This window comes from Rhamphochromis sp. 'chilingali', assembly GCF_963969265.1.
Source record: "Rhamphochromis sp. 'chilingali' genome assembly, chromosome: 3".
Lineage (NCBI taxonomy): Eukaryota > Metazoa > Chordata > Actinopteri > Cichliformes > Cichlidae > Rhamphochromis > Rhamphochromis sp. 'chilingali'.
Genome location: NC_137931.1, coordinates 6,235,329 through 6,257,451, shown reverse-complemented (window position 1 = coordinate 6,257,451; position 22,123 = coordinate 6,235,329). Strand labels below are relative to the sequence as shown.

Below are 22,123 nucleotides of genomic sequence, written 5' to 3'. Positions count from 1 at the left end.
TTCTTGTTCAGCAGACAACTTCTTATAGGTCTGCTCTTTTAATCTCCAGAAGAACACAAACAACACAAACCTTTGCTTTACAAAGTAATAGGTGTGCGCTCTGTCGCTGGGTTTGAATAGTCTTCGTTTTTCAAAGGCCGCATGAACATTGAGCCGTACGTGAAGCTTGTGCAAGACTGGTGAGTACAGAGACATCGCAGCAGAATTTAAGCCATTTACTGACACATGAAAGCTCTTTAAGTCTAACAACACGGTGATCTCTTACATGTCCCCAGCTTCAATGCGCCCCTACCTGTTTTCTGTGTGAGGGAGAAAGAAGCAGCAGACTGAAAACTTGGACAGTCATGGATGTCTAAGTGCAGTAGCTGTTTGTGTGTCTGTGTGTGTGTCGAGTGAGTGCGTGATGTCGGGAGACACCAGCACCCTTTCCTGGAGGAGCATGTCTCTGACCAGCCAGTCAGATTCCTCGGACCTGTCTCCAACAGCGGGTGTCCACAGGGATGTCCTCTCCCAGGTGAAGATCATCAAAGTGTGTTTCCTCAGCAACAGCCCCAACCTGGGCAAGAACTTCAAACTCATCCGCTGTGAGGAGGGATGGACTGTCAAGGTAGACCTTTTTTTACTCTTACTTCATACTCTACTCTAAAACTATAAAAGCTTTACTCTGCTGTGCTTATCAGATAGACTGAAATGCTTTAATAATGTTCTGCCGCCCTGCTTTCAGCTACTCTTCTCTAAGTTTTCCTGACTTTATTGGCATCACTGCACTCAGATGTATTCTTCATACCTTCTTCTAAGACAACAAGGAAGTCTGTTTTGGATTTCTGATAACAGGATGCACACACTGATAAACAAACCTTGCGCTGGCATTTAGCCTTCGCTTGAGTTCTCTAAACCTACATCAGAACGGAATTTATTCACATGACACAGCACGCGTTGTAAAGTTGATATCAAGCTTATACTGGAAAGCTAAAATTCAATATGCTTCTCTGTAATTATTTCAATCCCAGAATCTGATCAGCACGGTGCTGTCCAGCGGCTGCGTTGGTCCAGAGATAAAATACACCCAATGCTACGGCCTCCTTCTCAAACACCTCAAATCCTCAGAGATACACTGGCTGCACCCTGATCTCACTGTGGCTGAGCTCACCCACCGCTACGAGCAACAGCACCTAGAAGCTGAGTGGAGGTTGGTAAACCTGTCACATCGCTGAATATTTTGTTTTGACTGGTTTTGACTGGGCGGTACACTCAAAAACACAAAGAAAGGATTCTTCGGCAAACATGAAGCGATATTTTTGAGTAAAATGCAGCTGAAATGTATAAAATCAAAACTTTATTTATTCATATGATTAATCATTAAAGAAATGTGCTTGGTATGTACAATCTTAAAATACAGTAAAGATATTTTTTTTTAGCCTTTTTTGGATAGGGACAGCTTAGAGAGACAGGAAAGTGGGGAGAGAGAGAGGGGAAGACAAGTGGCAAAAGTCCACAGGTCAGACTTGAAGGCAGGCCTCTCCAGCCATACAGCATTTGGTCGCCTGTGCACCCACTGAGCTAAGCATCCCACACTGAAAATATTCAAATAAAGTGTACTCTGTCTATCTAAATCTAACAAAAGTATCGATACTAAGCCAGGAATCTGATATCTCACAAATAACCAGCTGACATTATTGCTATTTGTGATATCTCAAAAATAATATAAAGTTTATGACCGTGAACTGTGATCTTTATTTATTCAGATATGACTTGAGGATCAGATACATCCCATCAGACTTTATGAAAAAATTCCAAGATGACAGAACCACCATGCTCTACTTTTACCAGCAGGTCAGTAAAATTGTCAGTGTTTTTGCACCTTCGTCTTAGCGGTTTAATTTAGGTTTACACGTTTACCCTCAGGTACGAAGTGATTATATGCAGCAGTATGCCTCAAAAGTAAGCGATGGAATGGCTCTACAGCTTGGCTGTCTGGAAATCAGGTAACATCTCATGGACAAAAGAAAAACTGGGCAATAATTGTGCATACTTTCATGGAAAACTGATGAATGGTACTGTTACTACTTACAGGAGGTTCTGCAAAGACATGAATCCAAACGGATTGGAGAAAAAGTCAAACTTTGAATTTCTGGAGTAAGTTTAGCATGCATAACCTTCCTACTTCTCATGCTACTGCCTGTTTACCTTTTACCTCAGGCCTTTCATGCCTTTGTGGTACATGCGTGTGTACCACTTTATTGTTTTTGTTAGTTGTTTTTTTTTAAATAGGCCTGCGCCACCTATTTAATCAGCATTTCTCAGAAATAGAAGGGCTTTCTATTTCTGAGAAATTATATGTGGATATGTGGTGAAAGGTGGATGAAAAGGAAGAGTAAAAATGACCAGATGCAGTCTCCGGTTAACACAAAAAGCTACATAAAGTGCATATTTCTAAAAGTGAAAGTTTCACATTACATATTGTTCTAAACTAGAGAGATGCGGGGTTGCATCAAGTTTTTGTTTCATTATAGCTGTCTGACTTCCCTTTATTCCTCCATTAGGAAGGAGATAGGACTCGACCTCTTCTTCCCCAAAGAGCTCATTGACAGCATGAAGGTATGGAGCCAGAACATTTCGATACAATTTCTGCCTAAAGTTACAGGATGAAATAAAATGTGCCTGATTGTCTCCATCTGCATCTGTGTATCAGCCCAAGCAGCTGCGTCGCATGATCCAGCAGACATTTCAGGGCTACTCGGCTCTGAATCAGGACCAGTGCATGGCGAAGTTCTTCACCACTCTGTCTCAGTGCTGGTGCTTCACACAGGAAAGCTTCGCCTGCCAACTAGTGGTGTGTATTTGATGTGTGCACTGGTTGTCACGTATACTGGCACTGAATAAAACAAGTGGTGACTGAATTCTAACAGTAAAAACTTGTTTTGTTTGAAGATAAAACGCAGTGCAGTGCTTTATATATTTATGTTTTTCATTTCTTTGTGTTCACAAAAATGGGATCTCTTCTCTTCTCAGAGAGGTTTCAAAATTATTAATGTGTGTGCTTTGTGTCTCTGTAGCAAGGCTGGAGCTTAACAATAGACTTAGTTATTGACCCTGATGGGATTAGTCAGCACACTGAGAACTCAACGGTGAGTTTGAACTTTCTCTTACTTCTATTAATTTTTGTTTGATCTCTTAAAACAAATCTGTCATGGTGTGTGTGTGTGTGTATGTGTGTGTGTGTGTGTGTGTGTGTGTGTGTGTGTGTGTGTGTGTGTGTGTGTGTGTGTGTGTGTGTGTGTGTGTGTGTCTATTTATATATAAACATATTGTCTAAATCTTTTAAATCTTTTCAGCCCATCTGTTTGGCCAAGTTCTCTCAGGTCCGCAGCATCTCCTGTACTGCAGAGAGTGATGGGCGAGCTCTGCTCAAAGCGCACATTGAGGGAGCCAAACAGGTAGCACTGAACTTCCTGATTTGTTTAACTGCTGTGTTTTGTTTCATTTCTACCTTTTTCATCAGTTCCCTGGAGGCGTCAAATCGTCAAAGACTTCCAGGGAAGTAATGAAAAAGAACTGATGAAATTTTGAAGTACAGTAGGTATCATTGTCCCCATCACCGGGGGAGAGTGATAGGGTTTATGATCTGGATTTTTTTTTTTTTAAATCACACTGCTTTTACAAACAGTAGTTGTGTTGTAGAAGTCGCATTAACTATATCTTAATGCACCCAGTGTTTTTTAGTTCTTAGTGCAGATTAAATATCATGTATCTTCCACCCTCCAGCCGCTGTCAGTGAACACCTCCTCCCTGGCAGTAGCAGAAAACCTGGCTGACCTGATTGATGGCTACTGCCGACTGGAAGGCGCTGAACGTTCACTTATTGTCAGCCCCAACAAAGGTAAAAGTAATGTCCATCCATGCAAAAAGTAAGGGTCTTGAGATTAAAAAATGTCTTTTACAAGTGTGTCCTGGCCAGAAAAACAGCTGTATAATGGAGTTGCATAAGCTGGTATCACATGCATACTGGAGACTTTACGAGATATTCATTCTGCAGCTCATTCCAGGGGGAAGGAATGCCTTTCCACCCATCTTCTTAACCACTTATCTAGCTAAGAGTTGTGGGAGGGCTCAAGTACGTCCAAGCTATCATAGATTGACAGGTCGGGTATAGTTTGGACAGAGTGTCAGTCTATTGCACTCTTTTTTTCTTTTTTTTTTACATGATAACATGTGACATTTCCATGTAACCCACTCATCCTGCTTAATCCTGGCACTTACTTTTGGCCTCTTGGCTCTCACTTTCCATGAATTTGATATTACATTTGACATTAAAAAATAAAATTAAGCCATGTTTTTCCCACTTATTGCAGTAAGGTTTAGTATAACAGAGCATGAGACTGTGGAAAGAACCTTTAATTGCCTATTCCTGCCACCTATGCCTTAACCAGATATCTGACTCTTACAGGGAGAGATACGCGAATGAAACTTCCTGACATCCCAAAATGGTGAGCGTGATGAGTCAATTTGGAAAGTTGTAGGTTTTTTTTAAATGTTATTAAAGGTGACACATTGTTTTCCCTCGGTGGGGATAATTTAGTAGAAGCATAACGTATGTGGGTGTAGTTTATTTTAAGATCTTCCTCCTCTGTGTTCATTTTTTCATATGTCTACCGCTCACAGCTGATATGTCACAGATGTTTGCTGAAACGTTTGCTTGTATACAAAATGTTACAGAAAGAAAGAAACATTTTTCTCTCTTCTTCTTCCAGTGCTGGTTCCAGTGCTCACAGTAAAGGTTTCAGTAAGTACTAATCCAGCCTCTAGAATTTTACTTTTAACTTTAAAAGCAATGTATGTATGTATACTAATAATGTGTTTTTCTTTTATTCGTTTAACTTTAGATTCTGATATTTATGCTGAAATCCCTGAAGACGGAGCTGACATTAGTGGTGAGTAGCATTTTACTTTAAATCAAAATTTATCCTGAAGCTCACGCAGATTGTATCGCTACCAATGAGCCAAAACCATCTGTCAGTTAAGGTGTTTGTGTTATTGCGATGGCCAGTTGTGGGGATTTTGTTATATAATCCCCTGCTGCTCTCTTCCTTATTGAGAAAGAATGAAAATGTTAAAACACTGTTGCAAAACAGCAAACTAAGAAAAGCTGGAGTATTCAAAGTGAGTAAGTGGAAAGTTAAAAATGTACATGTAAAAACTTCCCCGGGTTTAACCAAAATTATACAGTACTGTGCAAAAGTCTTGAGCCGCCCTCATTTCTGTATATTTCCCTTCCAAAAAGACTGAATCTAGTTTTGTTTTTTTTTTTTAGGTTTTTTTAACGTAACCTTGAGCTTCCTGAAAGTCTTTTAATGTTTTTCCTTGGACATTGACTGCTCTATACCAGTTCTATAACTTGGTTTGGGGTTTTTGTTTGCTTCTTTGTTGTTAAGGTACTTCAAACTTATGAATCATTCAAACATAAAAAGGCACCTAACTCAAGGGATGAGCCAGTGTTCTGTTTTCACATAATAACTTGGCAAAGAACCAATTTCTTTAGTTGAATCTATTAAAAATTATTTAGATAACACAGTTTGGCAGACAGGCACCGGGAGGGGCTCAGAGTAGAGCAGCTGCTGCTCCACATCGAAAGGAGCCAGCTGAGGTGGTTCGGGCATCTGACAAGGATGCCCCCTGGGCGCCTCCTGGGTGAGGTGTTCCAGGCATGTCCCACCGGGAGGAGGCCCCGGGGCAGACCCAGGACACGCTGGAGAGATGATATCTCTCGGCTGGCCTGGGAACGCCTTGGTATTCCCCCAGATAAGCTGGAGGAGGTGGCTGGGGAGAGGGAGGTCTGGGCCTCTTTGCTTAGGCTGCTGCCCCCGCGACCCGGCCTCGGATAAAGCGGATGAAGATGGATAGATGGATGGATGGATGGATGGATGGATGGATGGATGGATGGATGGATGGATGGATGGATGGATGGATGGATGGATGGATGGATGGCAGACATACAAATAATATTTATGAACCAGTGAGGTGATCCCCAAAGAGCTGTAAGATGAAAGCTTGGGATTTCTCAACATTGTGTGCAGCATGTCCTTAAAAAATCTGAAGAAACTGGACAAATGGAGGATAAAAAGAATAAATGGCAGGTGTGGGAGATGCATCTGGCTATTGATGGGTTGATCGATGTGTTCGCTGGAGCCTCATCAGAAATGGTCTTGGTTCAATGGCCAGCTGGTGTCAACAAGTACCATCAAATTTTGATCCACTATGAAATACTATCTGAAAAGCAACTGGTTGACAACTGCTTCATTTTTCAGCATGTCAGTGATCTCAAACACACTGCCAATGGTAAAGCTGCCTTTAGACTATGATGAAGAATAAAGGTGGTCATACCAAATATTGAATTGGAATTGTACAAACTCTGTTTTTGACTTACAGTATTTTTATATAGGTGCGCAGATGTTTCAATAAATAGCTGCACCTATTTTCCTGGTGGTATATTTTTGGCAAGACTTTTACATAGTACTGTATATTTATTTTGGTTTACACCTACGCAGGGAGTTTATTAGATGACAGCTGCAGTGAGGAGTTTACACCTTCTGGGTACTTGTAGTGGCGTGTATGCGGTACCTTTGGTGCAGGCTCTCTGTGGCTGGTGTCAAATACTTTCGAGTTGTAACATGGTCTGTTTCACCTCTTATCCATGTCCAGTTCCACCTCCATACTTTGGATGTCACTATTAAACACAGATATCAGGGCTTTATATATTTATAGAAGTACATTGACTGATAAATAATTTAGGGCATTTAGATCTTATTTACTTGTTTTCTTGGTGCACTACTAAAAACAAAGGTAGCTTTTCCTTTTTTTTTCTTTTATACTTGCTTGCTATGTTCCTTTAAATATCCAGGAGATGTGGGTAAGTAACAAAAAGTGCCTGGGTTGGAGAAAATTTTGCAATTAAATTAAGGTTATTATTATTAATATTTACATCAAATTATATGCATGAGCTGTTATCACAGCTCACATTGTAGTTTCACTTTATATGACTCAGAAAATGAACATACTGCTGCAAAGTGTGACACAGAGGATGTAAACGTGTCCCAGTAACATGTAAAGGAAGGAAGTACAAATAGTGGCAAACCACACATCCTGTTGTGTGTAGGCTTTTCTTTTTGTTTTTTTGTTTTGTTGTCTTGTCTTGTTTGAACAGCTTTACATTTACAGCATATCACCTACCTTTTAAAAGAGGGAAACGTGGAGTTTTCTCAACCTGTGCCTTTGTTTCTGTGTGCAGAAAGGCACAAGATCTCCAAGGAGGATTTCGTTGTGGGACGGATCCTGGGCGAGGGATTCTTTGGAGAGGTTCACGATGGAGTTTATAAAAGCCCAGTGAGTCCATCTGTTGTGTTGACTAACTAGCCTCATGCTAAGGCTCAGACATGCTTGATAAGAACATCCCACAAATATCCATCAAACCCAAAGCTGAAAATATGAAAAAGGTTTGCAAATGTAAACCACTGTGCGTGTGTGTTTGTCTGCAGACAGGGGAGAGGATCCGAGTGGCCATCAAAACATGTAAGGACTGTTCGGCTGATGTAAAGGAAAAGTTTCTCAGTGAAGCCGGTGAGTGCATTGCAGCTGCAGTGATTGTTTCCTTTTCTTTTGCACTACACATGTCAGCCAGCATGTGCAGGGGTTTGTGACGCAACTGCAGCACGTAGGAATTTATAACAAAAAAAGCACTTTAGGGCCAAGTTGGGTCTTATGTGGGTGGGTTCTGATACACTTGAAAATGAAAGTGTTGGCTAATTTTTGCTTAAAGAAGTAATGAGTAAAGTGTGACAAGCCAAGAGTGAAATGTGCTAGTTTAGATCATTTGAAGGTTTTTGCACCAGTAACGAGGCTGATGTAGTGAACTTCCTGTTGTCTGCTTGTGGTTTCATGTAATAACTCCGACGGCTAAATGTGGGAGTCTGGAAGCCGCAGGTTTTATCATCCATTGCAAAAACATCAAAGCTTGAGACGTAACAAACTTTGATGTTTTCTGTTCTGAGATAGACAAAACATTCCTGAGGTCCGGACCTTTGCTGATGGTTAAACTGTTTAAATCAAGCGTTACATTTTGAAATTTCATGGTCACAGGACGAAATAGCCGACATTTTTGTTACGCTTTCCCCCCAGAAATGCCCTGCTTCTTCTTCCATGATCATCAGCAACACTCTTCTTATTTTCTTTGTTTAATCCAGCATTCACATTTGCATTTCTATATAGCACTCGTTTTGGTCTCAACCCTGTCCTGTTGCACTCATCACGCTTCACTAGCTGCAAATTCACCAGCTAGCCGCACGTTTCTTTGCTGGGCATGCAGTGGGTGTTAAACAAAATGAGCAACAGAAACTCCTCTGGAATCAGGTTTTTAGAGTTAATCAAACATGCACTTTTGGGTGAAAACTGTATGACAGTAAAATATATAATAACATTCAATTAAAGAGCTGTGGGGTCTTTTAGGGGATGCCACATGATGGCTCTCCTCTGTAAAGTAAAGTTGAACATGTTTTATTTTTAAGCCTATCAAACATGAGCAATTGCCCGTGCTCATCTGATAGGAGGGGCTTAGAAAAGAGAGGGGAGAACTATCGATTTTGCTTCTGAAGAAAATAATTATAATCTTCCTCATAAAGTATGAACAAGACTTGCACGAAAAGCAGAAGTCAAATGTATTTTTAGATAAAGAGCTTAGGTTAGGCACAGTGGTGTGATGGTTAGCACCATTGCCTCATAGTGGGGAGGTCCTGGGTTTGAATCCACCACCTGCCTGGGGCCTTTCTGTGAGGAGATCGCATGCTCCCGGTGTTCTCTCTGAAGCCATGCAGTCAGTAGGTTTAGGTTAATCTGTGTAGTTGTCTGTCTGCCTAGGCTGGAGTAATGCTAAAAAAATTGTAAGCAGGACTTTGGGGCTAGTATGGCTTTTGTTATCTGTAAACAAAAAGCCATAATATAACCAAGAACCATTGCTGCATGTAATCTCTGTCTGTCTCTACATTAATAAAGTCTGAATTCTCTCTGTTAAAGACTTGATGAAAAATCTGGATCACCCCCACATCGTGCGTCTGATTGGAGTCATTGAGGCCGATCCTGTCTGGATTGTCATGGAGCTCTATGAACACGGAGAGGTATGTTTTTGTGTTTTTATTCTAATGGTAAACCTAAAGTATCACAACCTAAACCGTGACTTGCAACTGTGCCTTGTTTCGCTCACAGTTGGGGAACTACCTCATAGAGAACCAGTACAGCCTGAGCACAGCGACGCTTGTCCTCTACTGTCTACAGATATGCAAAGCTTTGGCTTACCTAGAAGGTCTCAACATGGTGCACAGGTAGCACATTTTCCACAAGTAGTGTGCTTTCATTACCTGCAGTGTATTTTAAGAAAGAAGCTCAGCAGGACTGAATAAAAACATTTTTATTTTGCAGAAACTTTAAAGCCTCTCTGCATGTTGTGCAGATATTAAGTGAAAATGGTTTGCATGCTGATTTCTTTTGGTGTGATGTTTCTTTATTCTTCGCGTCATCTTGTGGTTTCTATTTTCTCTGTCTGTCTGTCTGCGGGCCATAGAGACATAGCGGTGAGAAACATCTTGGTGGCGTCTCCAGAATGCGTCAAACTTGGTGACTTCGGCCTCTCTCGCTACGTAGACGACCAAGAGTATTATAAAGGTGCACACATCGACAAGTTTCGAATGTTTGTAGAAGTCAAAATAAATGTCATGTTTTTGCTTTGCCCGTTTAACTGCACCCATTAACTTATTGAATCTCAATTTCTCCTCTGTGTGCAGCTTCAGTGAGTCGTTTACCAATCAAATGGATGGCGCCAGAATCCATCAACTTTAGACGTTTCACCACAGCCAGTGATGTCTGGATGTTCGGTGAGAAAAAACAACAACAAAAAAATTCATTCTCTCAGTTACACATGTAGGTCTTTACTCCGTCTGAACACAATACAGGCTTTTATTAAACCAGGAACAGAAACAAGTAGTGCTTAAAGTTAGTTTCACCGCGGTACAGCTTGAGGTTTTCACTCAGTTGATTTGTAATTCCTCAGGCTGTAGACTGATGTGAACCATGTTATTTAGTCCTTCCATCTCTCATAGCACACAGTTTTTGGGCTGATGTTAATGCTTGAGGAGTCCACTTCAATTTTTTTTTTTTAAATTTAGAGCCAAATCACAACAACAGCCGTTTCACAGGAGCTGTTGTTTTGGCATCTTGAGGCATGTGAGGCTCTGCAGCTAGTGAGTCAGCCAAACGTTGGGAGTTTTTAAAGATAACCCACCTCAGCACTCAGCGACCCATCTGTGCAACATAATGTGGTCTGCCGCTTCATGCCTGAGTTACTGTGGTTCCCAAATGCTTTCTCTTTGCAGTAATACCTCTTACAGCTGGTCATGAAATATCGAGGGGGGAAGAAATTTCATGAACTGAGTTCATAAAGATGCAGATTGATTTCTGTAAAAGCAGACTGTGCCTGATTTTACACACCTATGTTGGGCTACAGCTATCGATTTTAGTGATCAAGTGTTCTACCGATTATTCCATTAATTAATCGAGTAATACCCAACAAATACATATGTCTTATTAACTACTAAAACCAAGTATTCAAAAGAGAAAGAGGCAGGTCTTTAAAAACAGCTCATAGGTTTCCAACCTAAAATAAGTCATAAATTAAATGGGTTTAAGTCCTCTGAGAAGGCTTTCTTATGCTAGGCTTACACTGTGCGATTTTTGGCCCATTTTGAGCCGATTTTTCAGTCGTGCGACCGTTTTGGTGATCGGCCCGATTTTGGCCTTCATCGTACGTCGTGCATCATGTAGTATACGTGGGATAACGAGAAGCGATTAACACCTCACGACCAGCTCCCAATCATCAATCGCTTGGTCGGGAGGAGGGTGTCACCGCAGCTGCTCACACTGCGCACGCGCAAACACATAAACGTCGGTGAGCACGGCAGTGCAGCGTGTGATCTGGACACAAGCGATGGAGGCACTTGTAGAACTTTGGAAAGCTCATCCGAACCTTTTCGATGTGGCCTCACAAAATCATCACAACCACAACAACCGTGACAATAGTTGGATTTACACTGCTGCTCAATCACAGCTGCTTGATCAATGTTTTTCGTTAGCAATTTAGCAAAGTTGATGGTGGTGTGTGTGTGTCTGTGTGAGTGAAAGACAGAGAGGGTGAGTGAGCGACAGATTTTCTGTTATAACCTTCATTTTTATGGACGCACAGTGTGAGCACTCAGGTCGCATCAGAGCATCGGGCGGTATAGTGTGAGACCCTGCAGACCCAGTTTGAGCAGGAGCGGAATCGCGCGACTGAAAAAATCGCACAGTGTATGCCCAGCTTAAGTATGTGTGTCTGTGTGCGTGTGTGTGCATATGAGCAAGTGTGAAAATGTGATTGAGTATGTTTGTCTGTAAGCCTTTGAAAGAGCATGTGGCAGCTACAATGAAGAAAAGTGAGCATATCAACTTCCTCAGAAGTGAGCACTTTGATGCAACGCTTCCTGCTGCCGAAAACAGGCGTGCTGGTGTTTGCAGCTGTCAGTAATTATTGTTAATAATATTTAAGTGACCCACCTAAAAAACCCAAGTCAGAGGCTCAGACTTTCCTGGAACATGTACACATTTTTGAAAAATATTTTTTTAAAATATTAAAATATTATCAATACAATACAATACTACGGAGCCCCGCAGGGGACATGGGAGAAAAAAAATTAAGACGGACTTTTGCGAGATCTCGCAAAACTATCTCGGGATCTCGCAAAAGTTTTGCGAGATCTCGCAAAACAAACTCGGGATCTCGCAAAACTTTTGCGAGATCTCGCAAAACTTTTAGCCGCATTCTTCGGACGCTGGCTCGAAGCTGACCGGGAGGTCGAGGCACGATGTGCCGGGAAAGCGGTGTTCCTCCCGGCTGTAGTAGATCTCGACCTCCCGTTAGCTTCGAGCTAACGGGAAGAATGTTTTATATTAATCATTTGTAAATCAGTGAAACAAGTGAACCAGCCATCATCATTTTACATTGTGGGCTACAAAAAGCCCATAAGTGGGCCATACCAGACCACTGAAACTACGTTATGAATCGTAAAATCACCAAAAAAAGAAAATGCTCCTTGTTAAAAAAAACTGTAATTCCTGTAGTAGATGGTGTCAAAATAGGAATGTGTTTTTCATCGTTTATCTACCAATTAATTAAATAGATGTAGATTGAGGTGCTTTATATGGGACATAAAGACCGTACAATAATACAAATCAATCAGTAAGAAGAAAAGCTGTAAAACTTAAAGGTAAAAATCTATGCACTTCTTCACATTTTCCAAAGCTGTCCAATGTCCCACATTCTGGCCCCGGACCGTATGTTTGCTGTAAACTAATGTTACTAAAGCCTAGAATTGAATATAATTTAGTATGCATGCTGCATATTATGGGGCGCCGTTTTTAAAGTGAAACATGCTGAAATTAACGTCAACATTTTTTCACATTTAGCTCAAAACCTTACAAAAACATGTTTTTTCAAGTAATTTTTTACAACATTTAGTAAAATGTTTGTAACTTTTCATCAAATGTTAAATATTAAATCTAAATATTATATTTAAATCTAAATGTTAAATGTTAAATCTAAATGTTAAATGTTAAATGTTAAATCTAAATGTTAAATGTTAAATCTAAATATTATATTTAAATCTAAATGTTAAATGTTAAATCTAAATGTTAAATGTTAAATCTAAATATTATATTTCAATCTAAATGTTAAATTTGCATGTTAGCCTAAACATTTAGATTTAACATTGAACATTTAGATTTAGCATTTAACATTTAGAATTAACATTTAGATTTAGATTTAAATATAATATTTCGACTTAACATTTAGATTTAACATTTAAAATTGTGTTTTAACTATGAAAAGTTACAAATATTTTACTAAATGTTGTAAAAAAAGGACTCGTTTTGAGCTAAATGTGGAAAAATGTTGCCGTTAATTTCAGCATGTTTCACTTTACAAACGGCGCCCCATAGCATGTTACTAGTAACAAGCGCTGCAGTTTTGGACATTTCCTGAGCTTGCCAGTAACAGCTACAGCTCCGGTAACAGTGTGCGTAGACAGACTCCTCTTTATTCTATTACAGCGTCATCTTCACTGCTGCTGTTGTTTCTCATGAGTCTTTTTGTTGAGATAAGTAGGGGCTGCTTGAGCTTAATGGTGTAAGACATTTTATTCACACGCGTGCTCCTAAATACATTTGTACTGGTTTTAGTCACAAATTTAGGTGAAAGGCTCACAACTGTGCAGTGGTCAGTGGCAGCTGAGTGCTGCATAGTCGTGGTTTAACAAAGCATCACAGTAAAGAATTTACATTAGGGATTTTTTTAGTAATCAAGTCTCTCAGTGAATAATTGCAGCCCCACACCTATGGGACTGAAGACATGCTCAGTACTTTTGTTCATGTGATGCAGAGATGTCAAACATACGCGGGCACCAGATTTGGTTGGGCAAAGACTCCAATCTGGGCCAATGGACAGCTTGAAAAATGTGACAGAATGCATAAATTTTCACATGCATTTTCATAAATTTTACAGCTTTTCTGATTAATAAAGACCCCTCCCTGCCACTGAAATTTATACTGCACCAAAGTAATTAAGTAGCAGATAAATGATGACAATAACGCTCCTGTTTTTAAAATATCTACTATAGAAATTAAATTGTTTTTCCCATTTTTTACAGTCAGGTCACAGGAAAAAGCATGATATAAAATTATTAATTTTGTTTCAAATCACCTTGTTTGATTTGAAACAAAATTAAAAGTGTCTAAACATCATGAGTGTGTCTCTCTAAAATCTGATGTTCAAGCTTAAATCAAGTTTCATGTCTGAAATAATAGTTTAGTTGGGAATCATCTTAGAGACAAATCTGCTGATGTATTTATAAACCGCATTTGCGTGATGAAAGTGTAAGTGCCAGTCTCAGTGTGAATAGATAAACATAGATTATTTTTAATATAGCTAATCGTGTGTGTGTGTGTGTGTGTGTGTGTGTGTGTGTGTGTGTGTGTGTGTGTGTGTGTGTGTGTGTGTGTGTGTGTTCAACCAGCTGTTTGTGTGTGGGAGATCTTCTCAATGGCCCAGCAGCCGTTCTTCTGGTTGGAGAACGGGCAGGTGATCACCCAGCTGGAAGCGGGCGTTCGACTCCACAAACCGCAGCTCTGCCCGCCCATCATCTACTCGCTGCTTACCCGCTGCTGGGCCTATGAGCCCAGTGGCCGTCCCAGCTTTGGCCAGCTTGCCTGCTCCCTCAGGTGCACACTCACCTAACTGAACACATGACCCCCAGTACATGCAGAAGAACTGATCCCACTATTCAAAGTTATATAAACTGATGATGCCTGTGTTTAATAGTGACGTCCACAGAATGGAGGTGGAGCTGGAGAAAGATGAGAGGCGAAACAAACCACGGTCCAACTCGATAGCATTTGATCCCAACCACACGGAGCCTCCACCAAAGGTACCAAAGGTGGCTCAAGACTTGCACAGCACTGCACACACATATATTTTTGTTGCGTTACAACGCATCTTGAAAGTGAAATACACCAGAGTTTCTGCTTATTAAATGTGTCAAACTTTTCACTTTGGTCTCATAAATGAAGCTGCATCTGCAGATGCTACATGCTAGTTCCTTCATATTCAGGTTCCTAGAAAGCTGGAGATAGTGTGGAAGTAAATGGGGAAAATCCAGTCTTTCATTAACTCACACAGATCACTTTCTTTTTCACAAGCAATTTTCAACCATTTATCTTTTCTATACGCTTATTGTGATTTTTAAAATGTCTTTTTTCATGTGTATGCAGTTTAAAGTTATGTGCAGAATGAATTATGTAAATGTTTTAACCTACATATTGTCCTCTTTCTTTCTCTTAGCCTTCCAGATCAGCAGGCAGCACCCTTCCCCAAGGCTCACACATACAGGTATCTAAACACACTTACACACACAGATATACAATAGTGTACACATACATGTATATTAGTGTCTAAATTCAGATTCAGCTGCGCGCGTCCCCTTACCCAGGAAACACATATTCAGTGAATGTTAATACAGTTTTGAAATTTTACCTTCACAAAACCGCTTCTTATCAGCAATTGCATTATTGATCTTTTCATATTGCTTAGAGTCACGTTCGTCGGTGGAAGCGCTTCTGCTAAAGGGGTTAAAATTGGATGACTGGAGGATATAGTGGAGGAAACAGAACACGTGACAAAATCATTGAAGGGGAAAAACTGTTTTACATAAGCAACTGAGAAAAAGTTACAAAAAACACATGAGGTTTTAAATAGCTATCTGCGCTGTATAATAAAATTAGTAACATGTCAAGGACGTGTGTGTGTCTGTGTGTGTGTTTGTGCATGTGTAGGTACCTCCAAAGGATAGCATCCCAGCATGGGAGAAAGAGAGAGTGGAAGAAACTTTGGAAAGACAAAGAAGAGAAATGATGATGGACAAAAAGTGGCTGGAGCAGGAAGAGAAACATCTGGTGAGAGATCACACACACAAACACACACATAATGCAGCCAGGTTTGAACCACAGGAGTTTAGCAGTGTAACAAAATGAAGTGATACATGTCTGATATTATTTCATGGGACTATAATTGATTACACATAAAGCACTAAAGCTTCTTTTTAAATGTGTTTTCCTGTAGGGTCCTGTTGTGGGACGAGATACACAGATCGAGGTACTTTCTTCTTCTTTTCCTCTTGTGCAAATCATGCTTTGATCAGCGCGAGGCAGAAACCCAGTTGAAAATACAGCTGCTCGGCCATGCAAACCCTTGCCGTGAAGCTCCTGATGCACAGTTTTTGTGCTGATGTTAATACCAGAGGAGATTTGGAGCTCTGCAGTGTTTGAGTCATTACAGTACTAGCTATAGCTATGCAACCACCTCAGCAGTGAGTAAACCCACTGTGCAACTTTAAGTGATTTCCCACTTCCTGGCGGAGTTACCATGATTCCTAAATGCTTCAGATTTTCTGGAATACTGCCAACATTTGATCGTGAAATATCTAGGTGGGAAGAAATTTCATGAACTTACTTCCAAGGTGCGAGGAGAAGGACAGAGATCTGGTGACAGATCTTCCTTAATGCTTCAGCAACACATGAAGCATTAAGGAACAACTTTATTGGTTGACCAGCGTGTTTCAGCTTATGGCTTTCATCGTGGTCACAAGTCGAAACACGTTGGTCTTTTGTCCATATAGTGTAAAACTATAAATGTTAAATTGATCTTCCATCTACAGTTCGAGCTGACAAAAATTCAGTGGTGACTTGTTTTCATCAACAGAGTTTAAACTTTTAAGACACAAACCTTGTTGTGCTTTAAATAACTCATGTGGTTAGCTTAATGAGGAAGTTGATTTACTCAAAAATGTGGTAATGGTGTGGGGGTTGGGAGGGTGATTGGTTTAAACATATTAGTTTCCAAAGATTATTTAAATGCTGCTGGCTAACCGTACTCTGTTAAGTTGATAAAGAGTATCTGTGTCACTGTTTCTCTGTTATTTGCAGCTTCCTCACAACAGCTCAAAAAACGGTGAGTCCACTTTAAATTTTTAGGTGTCTTCAGCGTACATACACTTTCCTTAACTGCAGTGTAACGTACAAAATTAATTAATTAATTAACTAATTAGTACCTTTCAAATTTACTCCAACATTTATAATCCTTTTTTTTTAAAATTGTTAAGCATCAGCTGTTCATGGAGTGTGCAAAATCCTGTGCTGTTGGCATTACTAGTCTGATACATGGCTTTGATTTATTAGATTCTCTTCTGTGTTTCAGGTCCTCCACAGAAACCTCCAATGCCAGCTGCACAGGTAAAAGTGCACAATAAAGTTTTCATCGAAAATAGTTAAGAAAGGGTTGAAAAGGTTTAAATGTGGACATTTTAAAGCTTAAATGAAGCTACGTGTCAGTAAGAGCTTTCTTGTACTGCTGCAGCCTCGTCCCACAGCTGAGCTGGACCGATCAGGTGATCAGGTTTACACCAGCGTCATGGCGATGGTGAAACAGGTGGTCCAGCTGAAGAATGATGTCAACACACTGCCGGCTTCTGAGTATCCCAATGCTGTCAAGGTAGGTCTATGTTAGTATCTATGATACACTGAGGATCACCTTTTTTCAGAGCACACAGTACTGACAGCAGAGGGCGCCATTGGTTTAGCTCAAGCAGACATAAAGCTTTCTATCAGGTGTAGGAGAGTTTATACAACTAAACATAAGTTCCAGCATTTAAAACATGGGACATTTGTAGTGTTATTAAAATTAACAACAGGTGAACTAGAGGGGCAACAATGAGACAACCAATGTTCCCTCTAAGCTGCGCGCGTGCGCAATTGCGCACTGCTGGCACGGTCTCTGCGCACAGAAAATCTGTGTTGCGCACAAAAAAATCTAACCTGAATTGAAATTAAAACTAAAACTTTAACATTCCTGTTTTTCAGTGTTAGTCAGTAAGTGACTGGCTGCTCCCGTATGGGAATAGAACGATGCCACCTTATCCCATAGTCCAGCCAATGATGCGATTCACATTCGTATACACGCAGTAAATCAACGTCGTTGACAGGCTATGACAGTGTCCTTATGCGCCGACACCGGTGTTTTAGCTAGCAAAGCGGGCTGATGTGGAGTGAAGCCACGTTAATGACAACGTGTACAACCATTGGAGATGTGAGCAGGACAGACGGAACAATTGACGGAAAAAGTGTGGACTTTATACCAGTTTTTAAATTGTGTTGATCGGCCACGTAAAACCAGAGTTATGATAAAAATATATGCAATGTTTGGTTTTCTTCCTGAATACTGTCGTTGTTTATATTTACTGCGGGAAGTAGTGATGTGTCGGTCGGCTCTTAGAGCCGGATCTTTGATGTGAACGACGCGAGCCGTGGGGTTTTTTTTCTTTCTCTCACCCTCTCTCTCGCATAAAAACTGCAAAACACGTAAAAACTCAAAACACGTACAAAATACAACAGAAGTGCTCCAGGATGCTAGGGGCAGTGTTGAACTTTTGTTACCTAGAGGCTACACAAGCCAGCAAGTACCAACGACCAGATTTGGTGTGTGGTAGTAACAGGTAAATGAACATTTTTTAAAATTATTTAAATATATATGAGTGCTTGTGTATAAATACACAAACAATACACATATGCTTTCAATTGTGTAATTTAAGTGATCTAAGTAGCTCTGTTTTGGAAGTTCAGTTAATGTGTGTTTTGGAGTTTGTACGTGCTTTGTCTCTAGGGGCCACCGCATATATTTATATATATACATATATAAATAAATTCCTTTTGTGCATAATTTTATATTATTGTTAATAATAAATTAATTAAAGCAACAAAACAACCTGAAGAGCCTGTTCGGAGCCGAAAGAGCCGGTTCTCTAAAAAGAGCCGGAAATCCCATCACTAGCGGGAAGAAACAGTAAAAACTGCGAGAGTGCGTTTGAGGAAAACGCTCAAACGCACTCTCCGCCTATCAGCAAAAACAACACCAACCCCCCCCCCCCCCCCCCCCCTTCCTATTGGTGGAAAAATGTACCATGTCGACCAATCAAAAAACTATATATGGTAACAGATGTTTAGGAAGGGGGGAAGTTTTAGGAGTGACGGCGGTGTTTTGAGATGTGAGAGATTTGCGACGTTTAGCGCAAATCTTGTGTAGTTAGTGTGTAGTGTAGTGAGTAGTTTTGTTGTGTGTGTCAGAACAATGAGGCGACTGCTGAATATTACAGGTGTTACAGGAGTGATACATCTCCTGCTGTCAGGCCTGCAGGTACCAGGCTGTTGTTCTCCTTTATCTCATAGTGGACAGAAATTATTTTTTGGAGTGGCACAAATAATTTTTGTGACATCAGATTTGATGCAGAACAGCTGATTGTTCTGTAAATAGTTTGAAATGTATATTTTAAAAAAACACCTTGGCTTAGGGCTGGGCGATATGACCCAAAATTCATATCTCGATATTTTTTAGCTGGATGGCGATATAAGATATATATCTCGATTTTTTTTAAGCCATAAAGTAAGAACAAAAAGAGAGTTCTTAGTCAAAGCTGTGTCCCAGATGTCACACAGGCACTTTTATTAACATAGAGCAGATGTACATAAAATTTACTCAAAAATAAATTATGAGCATTTATTAAATAATAATGCTCCATAAATAAAAGAAAACAATGTTGTTTTTGTGCATAACAAAAAGCTCACAAATGTGCAGTCAAAATGAAAAGTAAAAGACGAGCACTATAACAAAGACAGATTTCACAGCTGCTCTGTTCCCAACTTGTACTGCGTGACTGACAGCCTGGAGTTTGTAATCCGCTTCGCAACCACGTCTCTTAACAGGTGCCATTTATGGTCCTTATACACAGTAAGGTAATATTACGTTGAAGCACAGTACGTATCACTCCGCGAGGCTCAGCCGTAATGCTCCGACAATCCATCAAGCGGTGCAGCTCCGTAGCTTACCAAAGTCGTACTAAAACACTTTTTGACAGATTGCTGAGCGCCGTGTACCACATAAAATCGGTTCGCGGCCATCAAGCACAACCAGAATTCATACATAAGGCGCGCTGTCAACTTTTGAGAAAATGAAAGGATTTTAGTCCGTGCAGCACCTCTGGGCTGCATGGCGTTAGCGTGGTTAGCTCGTTAGCGTGGTTAGCTAGCTAACACGTTGACGCCGTCCAGCCCCACGCACGGGGCGATGCGCAGTAACTCGTTAACGGAGATTTGCCGTGTCCTTCTTGTCGCTTCCTGCAGGTGAAGCGATGGGGGAGGAGGGGGAGTTGTGTTCAGTGAAGGAGAGGCGAGGCCGAGTAACGTTGCGTAAAGACGAAAGTGGACGAAAGAAAGGCAAACTTGCGGCTCCGCAAGTATAATTATAACGTAACATAGACTATATCGATATAAAGGATATGGTCACATCTTATATCTCGTATAAAAATATATCGATATTTTTTAAAAACGATATATCGCCCAGCTCTACCTTGGCTTCATTTTTAGGTATCCAGTAATCCAGGAATCCAGTAACTTTTTTGAAGAAGTAACTATATAATTAATTGCCCAACGTTGGTCATTATATACTGTATTTTGCAGACAGAGAGTTACAGGACTCTCTCCCAGACCACAGACTCAGACTCATAATACAAGTCAGAGCTTTACAGAAAATAAAAACAAAGTTTAACTTATTTTAATTTTTAAGTCTTTTTAATTTTCATTGTAAGTGGGCTAAAGCAGTTAATTTAAAGTGGTCTAACATAAATGTAAATGCTGTAATTTGATTATTTTAATAAACCATGTAACTTGGATGGATTCGATGCTGGTGTGACCACAGTGCAAACGTCTGCTGCTGTCCAAGGGACCGCTCAGGGCGTTTGTGTGTTCGCTCAGACACGTGAAAAATTAGAGGGAACATTGGAGACAACTCCCAAACTCATCATGTCCATCATTAGTGCTGTAACTGTACGATACACGGACCTTTTTTCAGGAATAGTTTGAGCCACTGACAGTAGAGGGCGCTGTTGTTTTAGCTCATGCACACATAAAGCTCACTATCACGTAATGGAGAGTTTACACAACTAAACATGAGTTCCAGCTTTTAAAACAAGGAAGACTGTTTGTATTTGAGTAATTGATCATTTTATCCTTCCTCGTCCTTACTTCCACATCTCTCACTCCATTCATCTTCGCTTTTCTCCATCATCCACCTGCAGGCAGTGGGTATCTCTCTCCGGACCCTGATTCAAAGTGTTGATGAGATCCTGCCCTCTCTGCACTCCTCTGTCACCTCAGAGGTAGGTTTCAAATATTGTCTGCCTTATGTTTTGTGACAGTGTATGCATATCAGCCAGCAGACCAGATGCAGAGGGATTTTCTTTGAAGATTCACATAAACAGAAGTTATGTTGTGAAACAACGTTAAATACTCAGTGCAAAAAGGCTTTTTGGCTTCTATGTGTGTCAATATAGAGATTATTACCATTTGACACTTTATGCCATATATAAGCATACTAGATCATCTTTTCAGTCTTTATACTTTTTTTTACCTCCTGTTGTCTGTATGATCTGATCTTCCTTCTGGTCCATCCTAGATTGAGGGCACGAAGAAACTGCTGAACAAGGATTTGGCAGAGCTGATCAATAAGATGCGACTGGCCCAGCAGAACTCCATAACATCACTAAAGGAGGAGTGCCAGAAGCAGATGTTAGCTGCTGCTCACACTCTTGCTCTTGACTCCAAAAACCTCCTGGATGCTGTGGACCAGGCTCGAGTCAGGGCCAACCTTGCCAAGCCTAAACATGACTCAGAAGATGAAGAAGATTCTGGGGAAGACACATAGGTTCCCTGCTGATCAAACGAACTTGAAATTTGGCTTTAGTTATGAAAGGATCAGTTCTTTTCTTGAGGACATGTGGAGGCTATGTCCTTATGGTGCAGCTCTGTCCCGAGGGGACAGGGGTGTATCAGCTAATGAAAGATGTCATACTGTATTTGTATATGCGCTTAAACAACTGAACTGAAACGCTGAATGTATTAATAATATTTGTAGTGTTTATTCTATATTTTTACTATTAAAAATTATGACCTTTCTGTGTTGCAGTGGTCATTTTATGATATAAATTAATGATACATGATACACCTGTGGTATTAATGTAAAAATTCTATGTTGCTTTGTTCTCAAGTTATTGCATTCACACCTGTGACCTTGATCTTTAGGTCCAGATCACTTCAGTTTGAAGTCATTCAAAAAATTTTATTTTATTTAAATTTTGGTATCAATTTGAAAAACCTACATCGCCTCGTTCTGGAGTTATCCCAGTCACAAACTTGCTTGTCCACGCTGGCTACCCGCCCAGCAGTTTGACAACAATACATCTGAAAGGTAAAAAACTACACTGAAATGATGTACTAAAGTTTGTTCATGTGCTCATGTGGTTACCGCAGCAAGCCATCAGCACACCCTTGAATATTGTACTTTTAACATCAGTCCTGTTAAATGGCTGTGGGGTAAACTCTCTAGCAGGTAATT

At 40.4% G+C, this 22,123-nt stretch overlaps 1 protein-coding gene across 1 annotated transcript; it reads left to right on the top strand.

Annotated features, from left to right (window-relative positions):
- Window positions 1–8: 8 nt before the first annotated feature.
- On the top strand, window positions 9–21,616 carry LOC308393390 (protein-tyrosine kinase 2-beta-like). The gene is made up of 30 exons (XM_080877110.1): window positions 9–179; window positions 276–607; window positions 1,011–1,189; window positions 1,746–1,833; window positions 1,906–1,985; window positions 2,074–2,136; window positions 2,544–2,598; window positions 2,693–2,833; window positions 3,057–3,128; window positions 3,336–3,437; window positions 3,766–3,880; window positions 4,448–4,487; window positions 4,752–4,783; window positions 4,884–4,931; window positions 7,286–7,380; window positions 7,533–7,614; window positions 9,064–9,164; window positions 9,253–9,368; window positions 9,608–9,708; window positions 9,828–9,917; window positions 14,145–14,349; window positions 14,450–14,555; window positions 14,969–15,016; window positions 15,460–15,579; window positions 15,746–15,778; window positions 16,609–16,633; window positions 16,880–16,914; window positions 17,039–17,173; window positions 20,808–20,888; window positions 21,185–21,616. The coding sequence occupies exons 2-30, from the start codon at window positions 404–406 to the stop codon at window positions 21,431–21,433; spliced, it is 2,841 nt and encodes a 946-aa protein (XP_080733236.1). The 5' UTR covers window positions 9–179; window positions 276–403; the 3' UTR covers window positions 21,434–21,616.
- The last annotated feature ends 507 nt before the right edge of the window (window positions 21,617–22,123 follow it).